This window comes from Castanea sativa, chromosome 2, assembly GCF_040712315.1.
Source record: "Castanea sativa cultivar Marrone di Chiusa Pesio chromosome 2, ASM4071231v1".
Taxonomy (NCBI): Eukaryota; Viridiplantae; Streptophyta; class Magnoliopsida; order Fagales; family Fagaceae; genus Castanea; species Castanea sativa.
In genome coordinates, this window is record NC_134014.1 from 9,313,959 (window position 1) to 9,325,098 (window position 11,140).

Here is an 11,140-nt window from a genome sequence, read left to right on the forward strand (position 1 = left end):
CTTGGCTATGGCCCCCCCAAAAATATACCCACACTATTTTCATTTTGTACTTGAGTTTTGTTAATTGAATGCGCTCCCCAAAAAAATCATTATCCCCTTATCCTTTTGTTTGGGGTATGAGATGTCTTACCAAACTCATCAGAGTATAGTTGGCGCACATTTTGTCATAAACTACAACAGAACGCTAAACAACACAACAGAAATTTACTGATAGACTTGTGAAGAGAAGCTAAATAACTAATGCTGTTTAAAATATACCATTCAGTCTCAAATAGAACTACAAGTTTCAGTTTTGCTTCAGCCGCAAATTTTTGACATCTCTAAAACTATAATTTTGTGGCCTATAATACTCAATCAAAAAATAATAATTCCTCTATCCTTAACTTCTATGAAGACTTATAAATATCGCCATGGGAAAAGAATGAAACAAAAATGGATGAAAAGGGGAAAAAATCAGGTTAGTTTCAAGTCAAAATGGACTCTAAGCAGTCTGACGTGTATTCATAAGCTACAAATGTTACAGCAGCAGCTGGTGCAGCTTTGACTGTTGATGGGACTATGCCCTTGTAAAGTCCAGCCCAACCCTCCATCTGCAAGATTTGGCGTAGAGCATGAAACATATTTTTATAAGCACGATGCTCAACTCGAGCTCCATATCTAGGGTGTCTCGGTAGTCCTTCAACCTGCATTAGCCCAAACAAGTAATATTGTCACATTCAAGCCGGTTAGGAGGAAAAAAAAAAACAGATATTAACCATTTCAGATTCCATACCCCCCCCCCCCCCTTTTCTATTCTCATATCCCCATAGAGATTGCTAGACAGAAATCTTAATTAAATGTAAATGATCTTTTAGAAGTCTAAAGACAAAGCAACAAAAGAAACAAAAGTGAATAAATGAATTTAAGAAGCACACACAAGAATATATATTAAAAAACACCTCCTAAGCCCATTAATGTTGACACAGAAGAGTAAGCAAAATTTGGTTCTGAAGTAACAGTAAAACCGATCTTATCCAGGAGACTACTGGAATAATGTGGTTGTTGTGGTTTGTTACATTTGCATAAGAAGCTAACAGACCTCTCACAAGGAGATGTAAAGGGATACAAGTACCAATCAATGGGAACATGCTTGTCATTGTAATTAATAGTTACATTGGAGTTTTTTGAGTAAACTGTGAGAATTTGCATGAGATACAACACCTTAGCCTCAGGTCAAAATGATATTCTAAAAAATTTTGTTAGTATGACTATGCTAGAGTAAAGATTTTATATAGGCAAGAGATCTACCTGGAATCTTTTTTTTACCACATCAAGTGGATGACAGACAAGTTTGGCGCATGTCCCAGCTGCCAATCCACAGAGGAGAAGTTGAAAGCTTGTAATTCCATCTTCAGTATAATTTAAGCCTGAGTTAGAAGCTCTAATCCTGTTCCAGGCCTACAAAGTATGAAGTAAAACATATCAGGCCAAGAACAAATTCCTACACCATCAACCTTTTCTTAATTGCTAACTTTACACATACAACTAGTGGGTCTTGAACCCACGACATCACCCTCCTCCCATAATGTACTGGTCGAGCTATAACTCTTTGGCATCAACTTATATGAGTAAAAGGCATAATGGCTCTTTAAACTGACCATATTAAAGTATACACACCCAAACTCTCAGATTTATAATCATATACAGTCCTGATTCCTTGTTTCCTCATTCTCAATTAAGAAAATACCATTAAACCCTAAATTTTGGGAGAAGAAGATCTCAATAGAAAAGAGGACTAGAATCTTACCAAAGTCCAGCGCTTAAATGTATCAAAGGTACCAAATTGCAGACCAGCATAAGGAATAATCTCAACCAGTGTTGGTGACAATCCAGCATACAACCCTCGGAAGCCACGAGCTCTAACTATGTCAACAAATGCAGACCTCATGGTTGGATACACCTGAATGTAGGTACAATTAATAAATAAGTTAAATGGCCCAGTCACAAACTACTGTTTTTTCATAAAGCAAGTATCAAAATGTGGTGAGCATTATATAGGCATTTCAAAGAATGGACAAAATGTCAAAATTACATACTTCTTTTTAATAAGCTCAGAAAGAGAGAAAGAGAGAAAAGAGTCTATACTAAAGACCAGCATGATAAAATAGAAAACACACCCACATTATTGTGCTGCCAACTTTTGCAAGAACCAAATACCTCAAAAGAGGCAAGAGAGGCCCATAATTCAAATATCCTACTCAACAACTTCTATAAACAGAGAAAAACACAGTGCCCCAATTCTCACCCAAGCCAAGGCCAGCCCTAACCAAGTCTTAGGACCAAACCAAATCCTAGAAAGCTAAACCAAAGAACTCAACTATGAACTATATAAAATTACATTTACTTGTGTGGTTTATGACTGCTTCAGAATTTCATGCAATGCACTTGCACAATATTCTCTTGTCAAGGTGACTGGTGCTACAAGATTACATTAAATGGCTAGGACACGGTCACCCAAGACTGTCATTCTGTCACGTCTACCCAAGGCTTGTTAACACAAGGTACATCTATCCATATGTGGGGAATATTGCATGTCAAAACCCAAAGTGGTCACAGATAATGTGTGTGTGTGTGTGTTTGTAATCTTTTTGTCCCTTTTTTTTTCTTTTTGATTTGTAAAGAAAAATATTTTCTTTTTAATCCACTCTTATTCTGAATAAAGTCTAAGAAGCATTTTTATTAATGGCAAAGCCATGAAGAATGCACAACCCCAAGTGCTAGTACAATCGGCAAGGACCACGCCTCATGAAGCGGAGGTCACTAGCTCAAATCTCTTCTTCCCTCTTTTTTCCTCTTTTATTTGGAATGTGTGTGTGTGTGTATGTATATTAAAAAAAATCCATGAAAAATGCCCAAGATTGATATAAAAGTTTGCTAGTAACACAACACTGTGCACGTGCAAGAGTGTGTAAAAAATAATACAATGCAACAATGTTTTATGCATTGCATGACTTCAAAGATCACAGAATGGCCTCAAAAGTCATATTATAAGCTGAAAGAAATTCAGTTTGAACACAAAATGAGATTACTTCAGGCATGTAATTAAATTCTATACCTTCGGTTCACCCTGTGAAGCTAATATGGTTCGTAGAAGATCAAATGGATATGATCCAACAGTAGCTGCACACCCCGCCAATGCCCCACTGACGTAGGACAGATACGGACTCAATTGAATGTGATCCTCTGCATGAAAGAAAACAATCAGGCCAACACATTAGAGAATGAGAAACTGCAGAAAACTAAATATTTGAAACAATAACACAATTTCTACAGAGCAAGTAAAGCTTTTATCACCTGTAAACTGGATACAGACTAGAAAGTTACATGATCAACACCATAAATAGAAACTGAGATATTTACCCAATGACATCATATTTGCAAGACAAATAAAACAAAGGGCCTAACATGAGATCAGATACAAACATTCCAAATAGATAGGAGCATGACTTTATTTTCACTGTATGGTAGGGAATAACTTGACCAATTGGCAACCATGCCCAAAAAAGTTAAGAGGGTAAGAAAAAAAATCAACACTACAGCCGCTAAGGATATTGGAACTCCCATCTGATCATTAAAGAATCCAAGAAGAATTTGAAAGATCAAACCATACTGAATTCATATATATGAGTTAATTTAACCACATATTACAAATTATATCTTAATAATTACAATTAGCTTCTAAGTCATACCATCTCGTAGATTTGCATGTAATGAAATATACAAACATACAATATTATATAAACATCTATATTTTGGACTAATTCAAGGAGAAGGTGCTCCCATACATACTTGACTTGGAAGAACCTGAAGCAAATGTTTTCAATTTGTGTAACACAGTAAATTGGATGGCAGTATATGGCATAACCATAAGTAAAGCTGGCACATTTCCACGCCAAAAACCCTGTCATATGCAATTAACTTAAATAAGCTGCAGAAAAAAGTTAAATTCATTTAAAACTAACTTAAAAATAAAATTCCAAAACAAACTTCCTTGAGTAGCATTAGTGTCTTGCAACAACTACTACCAGGCTTTATAATTTACAGAAAAATGTGATTTACCTTTACTACCAGAACCTGTGCATACATGAAGCAAGTATCAATACTCAAAATTGTATTTTTTACAAGGCTCACTGTATTTGCAGTATTATATAATTTGATGATTTTTGGAAATGAAAAGAATACAAAGGCTTGAAAGGCATTAAATCAGAACAACCAGTGTTAAACTGCCCTTCACGTAAACAATGGTGTTTTTAAAATTTTAACCTATTGCTCAAGAATAAAATAGAATGACATAAAAGAATACATGTGGCCGAACCTGACTAATCTATTGAAGATCCATAGCCGACCCCAAAAAATTTGGGACAAAGGCTTGGTTGCTGTTGTTGTTGGTCAACAAATTGCTGCATAAACCCAGTCACTTAGCAGCAAATCATGGGGATTGAGTATATTTATTGCACAAAACCTCAAACAAGCAGACCTATGTTAAGAGATTTTTTTAAAAGGACAAAGTTTAACTACAAAATTGGTTGTAGCCCTAGGCTATAAACTCACTCAATAAAATAAATATTACTGCATATTTTAAAAATCTAACCGTTGAATTGCAAATTTCCATGTTCTTTACACTCTTAATACATATTCAAATTTTATGTCAATCAGATATTATTTACTATATAATCTATAAACTTATATTTTATGCATAATTTTAAATTACAAAAACTTGCAATTTAAAAATGTATTAATGACATAGCTATTGATCTTTAATTTTCTTGAAATTTTGAAAACATGTAGGATATAAGAAGAAGATATAATCCAATGGTGGATTTGTCAAAATTCACCTCCAATAAAAAGATATTGAGTGAGTTTGTAGCCTAAGGCTATAACTGATTTTATAACTAAACTTTGTCCTTTTTAAAAAAAATGGTAAGAGATCGAATTGCCTATTGACCTAAATCTAAGTTTCTAACAGAAAGAACTAACACACTGTATAGTGCAAACTACAAAATTGAAACTAAATATATTGCCAACTTAGAATTAGTCAAGAAAACATCTATTGGAGCAAAAGAAAAACAAGTAAAAAATGATAAACTACAAATTTATTCATCATACCGGTAATCCTTCCTCCCTTAATATATCCTTTGTTGCTTGAAACATTCCAGTGTATTTTGATGTTCCAGACAAATTGCTCCGAAGCAAAGGCCAAGAGGATGTGGGCTCAAGTTGAACCTGTCAGCAGATATAAAAAAACTTTCACTTTACTTCACCACACAGACACATACCAAAGCTCTCGAAAGTAGCCACCCCCTTTGTCTTTCAAGGCGCAAATTTTATCCCATCCCACCACTAGACACTTAAAATCCTTCCCCTCTATCATCCCTGGAAGTTACAGAAACACTTTCCCACTGGGAAAGCAACAAAAAAAGGCACACCTACTAGTAAGTCCCAGCATGTCAAATAGTTGGAGCCCACGTCTTTTTATATTTATTTTTATTTTTTTATCAATATCATACACAGTTCAGATGTTGCATAACTTTGCCTAAACCCTCAAGGTCAAACTCTAACCACAAAGAACATGAAATTTTGACATACAAATTCCATTAACATTATAATCCACTTTTATTTTATTGGTAACTTACAACCGCACCCTGCATGTTTTAAACCCACAACCTCACCTTGAACCCACACTTGTCATACATATGTGATCATTTTTTTTTTAGTTACAATGGGGGCGGGGGGATGACCTAAACATCTCCACTGGAAAGACCAAGAAGTGCTAGTTGAGCTACAAAGCTCTTTGCCTTTGCAACTCAGTGGCATTGTCGGGTTCTCCCATGAAGGATAATCTAGGTTTGAGCCCCCTCCCCCCACTCGTTGTAAGCCAAAAAAAAACACTTAGCAATCATATACCAATAAGTTGAATAGCTACTAAATATGTAAGTGTGCTAAGTTCCAAAAATTGTGCCAAGAGACTAGTAGAAACTTAACTGGCACTTCCTGATGTTTCCGACAGCAACAGAAACATCTAGTGTTCAAATCTCCACTCCCCCAACTATGCAATTACAAAAATAAAAAATTAATAATAAATTTTTATTATTATTATTATTATAAATATTTCAAATTCCAACATTGTATTTCAAGAATGCATTTAACTACACAAAAGCATATGGAACCAAAACAAGATTAGACCTGAAATCTGATCTTAATTACGTCCAACGGAGACGTAACCGTCCTTGAAATACCGCCGGCAATCGCCCCCGCCGTCGCATCTATCACCGCCCGTTTCAGCTGACTCGGCTCTTCCATTTCCCAATCAAAACCCTCCTCCTCCTCCTTTTCAACTCAACCTATAACCCTAACAAAAAAAAAAACAAAATTCATTTTTCATAAAACATTAAACAGCCATTCAGCAAGCAAACAAATACACACACATAAAATCCTTAAATTAGGGTTTCGACGATAAGAAAAGATGAAGTTCGAGGATTAAAGATTCAAAAACGAGTAAGAGAGAGAGAGAGAGAGAGAGAGAGAGAGAGGTACCTACAAAGAACCGCCATTGAAGATATTCTAGAGAGAGAGAACGAGAGAGATATTTTGGTTTTTGCCGCCTTATTGGAATGAGAGAGAGAGAGAGAAGAGGCACGGTTGACGGAGCACAAAGAATCTGTGAGGAGCGAGTTTTGGGTTTTGGAGAGTTTATATGTAGATATATGGAGAGATTTGTGGGATGGATTGATTATGTGACCAAAACATACAGAACGAGAGAAACAGAGAAACTACATATATATGTACGGTGTGATCTTTGTCCCAATATGGAGTTTTTGGCTACTTCTAATCTGGTACTGTATAATCTAATCTTTGAAAACAAAGGATTTTGCTTTAATTATTTGACTAATGATTCTCGGGTCAAATTTTTATCACCAAAAGAAGTTTGTTTTACTTCGAATGCAGGAACATTTTTTATGGTTTAAAATTTCAATGTGGACATGGTCCGATTCTCAAAAAAAAAAAAAAAAAGTGTGGACATTGTCCATTTGGCTTTCTTAAAAGAAAAACAAAAAATAATAAAAAACTAACCCGCTTTCCAAAAAACAAAAAAGAAAAACAAATAGTGTATGTAAGGTTTTTTTTTTTTTTTGGCGTAAATACACTATTAGTCTTTACATTTTGGTCCTATTTCTATTTTGGTCTCTACATTTTTATTTTATTACTTTTAGTCCTTAAACCAATTAACGCGTGACATTTAAGTCTTTACCGTCACCTAACTAACAAAAACTGCTGACGTAGCTAACGGCACAGTAAAATAATAATTAAAAAATCTATTTTGTCATTAAAAAATTGTCACGTCAGCATCTAAATTAATTTTAATTATATAAAAAAAATTAAAAACAAAAAACAATTAATCTAAGAACATAATAACTTGTTCATCAATGTTCTCCTTAAATCAAGAAATAAACCCAGCAACAACATCAAACCCAAAATCAAAGAGCAAACCCAGAATCAAAGAACATGAACATCAAACCTACAGGAAAAAAATGTGAAGAAGATCTGCAAGCCCAAAGAAAACCCACATAAGAAAATGAACCAAAAATACACAGAAAATCAAAAAAGCTTAACCACACAATACCACAAAGAACCCACATAAGAAAATGAATCTACAACACAACACACAGAAAATTGAAAAAAGTGAAACAGCACGTAGTATCATATAAAACCCACATAACAAAATGATCAACCGAACGGAGGCGCCACGGAGCGTGAAGGAGATACCAGAGAAGCCCTTTGGGTAAGCGAAATTGGCCTTGCCGACGACATTGACGTTCTGGGAAGCTTTGAAAATGGGGATAGATTGGACTAAAAGAGCGAGACTAACACGCTCAGATTGTGGAGCAGTGAGGTCAAGGTGTAGGAGGTACTGGTTTTTGGGGTGGTAGGTGGCTAAGAGAAGACGAAGGATCTGACATGAGTCGCGGGCGGATCCGAAGATGAGGTAGGCGATGGAGGGAGGGGAAGGGTCAAACCCACCAACGAGAAAAAGAGATAGAGATAGAGATTTTGATTTGTGGGGAAGGGTCAAACCCACCCGAGTCGCCAACGGATCCGGAGACGGAGGATCTCTTTCACTAAACCCAGATCCAAAGAGAAAGTCGAAAGAGAGATAGAGATAGAGATTTGATCTGAGAGAGAGAGCTTTAGATGAAAGAGAGTTCATTTTAGAAAAGAGAGAGCTTTAGTAAATTGAATCTAATGGATGAGCAATGACCAAAATGTTTTTTATTTGGATTTCAAATAAAGGAAAATGTTGTTGTTGGGTTTGGTCTTTGATTCTGGGTTTGATGTGGTGGTGGCTGTGATATCGTTGCTGGGTTTGATGTCCTTGATATTTGATCTGGGTTCTCTTTGATTCTAGGTTTAATGTCTTTGCTGGGCTTATTTCTTAATTTAAGAAGAACATTGAAGAACAAGTTTTAGATCTCAATTCATGTAATTTTTTTTTAATTAAAGTTAATTTAGATGCTGACGTGGCAATTTTTTAATGAAAAAATAGATTTTTAATTATTATTTTACTGTGCCGTTAGCCACGTCAACATTTTCTGTTAGTTGGGTGACGGCAAGGACTTAAATGTCACGCGTTAATTGGTTGAGGGACTAAAAGTGATAAAATGAAAATATAGGGACCAAAATAGGAATAGGGCCAAAATGTAGGGACTAAAAGTGCATTTACGCCTTTTTTTTATTATTATAATCATATGCATGCTTTTTTATTATTATTTACTATTTATGTTTTACCAAAATTCATTTTAGTTCTCTCACTTTGCATTCATTCATTTCAGTTCTCTAACTTTCAAGTTTATTCAATTAGGGCTTTTCTATCAACTTTTATTATATGTTATGGTTAATTTTTCAATTTTTTTTTTAAATTTCTTCAAATTTTTTAAATAAAAAAAATCAATTAATGATTAAAAAGTATTTTCTATATTTTTTTTCCAAAAAATTTTAATAAAAATTGATAGAAATGCCTTAATTGAATTAGGGGCGACTCTACAACCAGCCTAGGGGTTTAAATGAACCTCCTGACTTAGGGAAAAAAAATTATATATAAATTTTTTTTTTTTAAACTTTTGGTATTGACCCCCTAAAATAAAATTTTGAACACCTTGAACATAAATTTTGTTTAAATCTAGCAGAAATAAACTTGAATATGCTCAACCCAGTGCTACTTTCACAGTATTTTCATAATAATTTTAAAAGAAAGGTTAAGTGGCAAGTTATAACTGATTTTATTTAAACCCACAATTGACATCACTTTTTTACATATCTTTAACAACTTGTTACCTAGATTTTGTTATAAAGGTGTTGTTTAGTAACACTACACTTGAATTGCTCATTCATTTTAAATAAATAAACCTTATCTAACTCTAGCTTACTTTACGGTTGACGGCAGAATGAAACTATTTTTCCTAGCACTTCTCTTCCTAATTAGCAAAAAATTACACCACTTATAGCAATTTTGACCCCCTAAAATAAAATTTTGAACACCTTGAACATAAATTTTGTTTAAATCTAGCAGAAATAAACTTGAATATGCTCAACTCAATGCTACTTTCACAGTATTTTCATAATAATTTTAAAAGAAAGGTTAAGTGGCAAGTTATAACTGATTTAATTTAAACCCATAATTGACATCACTTTTTTACATATCTTTAACAACTTGTCACCTAGATTTTGTTATAAAGGTGTTGTTTAGTAACACTACACTTGAATTGCTCATTCATTTTAAATAAATAAACCTTATCTAACTCTGGCTTACTTTACGGTTGACGGCAGAATGAAACTATTTTTCCTAGCACTTCTCTTCCTAATTAGCAAAAAATTACACCACTTATAGCAATTTTAAAAAAATGCACCACCTCTACAACAAACCTATTTGTATCTACATCTGTGATTTTTTTTTCTTCATTCTCTCTTTCTCCTTTCTAGGTTTTCTTTTTGTCTAATCAAGTAGATTGATATGTGCTTTATAAATTTTCAAGTCCAAGAAGTCTTTTAATACTTGCTCCAATTAATTTCAAGAGAATAACCATATGTACAATTAAAAAGTCATACACTTCAAAAGCAAAAACTTATATTAATTTTTTTTTCCGTAGTTTCACACTTACTCCCAAACCAAATCTTATGCGCGTTACTATTCTTCTTTATCATTTTTTTAAATAATTGTCAGTACATATAAATATAATAAATTATTATTAATTTGACAAAAATGTTTAATTAGTTATTTAATTTTATTTATTTATTCATTCATTGGTTATTGTCTTATTGATCTTTAAACTATTAATAATTTTTTAGACTATTGTACAATAAAGTTTGTATTCTAAATTGTATTTAGAGTACTATTTTAGATTATTTTATATAATATGAAATTTGTATATACAAAAAAAAATAATAATCATTTTACTTTTTATTCCTCCCACAACAAATTTCTAGCTTAGACACTATTAACATCCCTAGAAAAAAACCCTGGAACCGCCACTAAATTGAATATATATATAAAACTTAGAATGTGAGTTTTTCATTTTAGCCTTATTTATATTGATATATTTTTCTCACCTTTTATCAAAAGATAAATAAATCATTTATTTTTTAAATCCTAAATTATTTCTTTTTGTTACATATTTCAGTAAGATTATTATGAAAATTTTGTGAGATTTTGTTGTGTTTATAAACTTTATCAAAATTTAAAAGAGCATTACAACTAGTTAAGATATGATTCAAAATCAAGATATTCCGCTAAAAGATGAGGGTAACCACTTTAGATGAAAGAAATGAGAGGAAATCACTTAAGATAGTTTGGTCATTTTTAAATGAGAGTAGTTATTACACCAGTGTGAGAGAGTAAGTTGATCCAAGTTGAGAGAATAAATCATCTCAAAAAATAAAGTTGAGAGACTAAAAAAAGATAAAGAAATACCAAAAATTACATTAGTAGAAGTAATAAAAAAAATGACATGTCAATTAAAAAAGTATTGTAATAAAAATAAGGAAAATGTTAACGAATGCTTGAGGGCAGTTGTTAGTAAACTGTTTTAAAGCATCCACACTAGATGTG

The 11,140-nt window shown here is 33.2% G+C and overlaps 1 protein-coding gene across 2 annotated transcripts; it reads right to left on the minus strand.

The window, feature by feature from the left end:
• Positions 1-225: 225 nt before the first annotated feature.
• LOC142626312 (mitochondrial thiamine diphosphate carrier 2-like) lies at positions 226-6,874 on the minus strand. 2 transcript variants are annotated; one of them, XM_075800134.1, is made up of 8 exons: positions 6,578-6,874; positions 6,223-6,388; positions 5,146-5,262; positions 3,829-3,940; positions 3,095-3,222; positions 1,787-1,939; positions 1,288-1,437; positions 226-683 (listed from the first exon to the last, which is right to left on the minus strand). In XM_075800134.1, the coding sequence occupies exons 2-8, from the start codon at positions 6,337-6,339 to the stop codon at positions 465-467; spliced, it is 996 nt and encodes a 331-aa protein (XP_075656249.1). In that variant the 5' UTR covers positions 6,340-6,388; positions 6,578-6,874; the 3' UTR covers positions 226-464. The 2 variants fall into 2 exon arrangements, with proteins under 2 accessions (XP_075656249.1, XP_075656248.1); XM_075800133.1 differs by having other exon boundaries at positions 6,574-6,874.
• Between the last annotated feature and the right edge of the window lie 4,266 nt (positions 6,875-11,140).

What these genes read in the sequence shown, in the direction of transcription:
- LOC142626312 (XM_075800134.1), bottom strand. Translation starts at nt 6,339, where the DNA reads ATGGAAGAGCCGAGTCAGCTGAAACGGGCGGTGATAGATGCGACGGCG. An exon ending in CTTCACAGGGTGAACCGAAG is followed by an intron (nt 1,940 to 3,094) that starts GTATAGAATTTA and finishes ACCTACATTCAG; the next exon opens with GTGTATCCAACCATGAGGTC. An exon ending in CATTTAAGCGCTGGACTTTG is followed by an intron (nt 1,438 to 1,786) that starts GTAAGATTCTAG and finishes CATACTTTGTAG; the next exon opens with GCCTGGAACAGGATTAGAGC.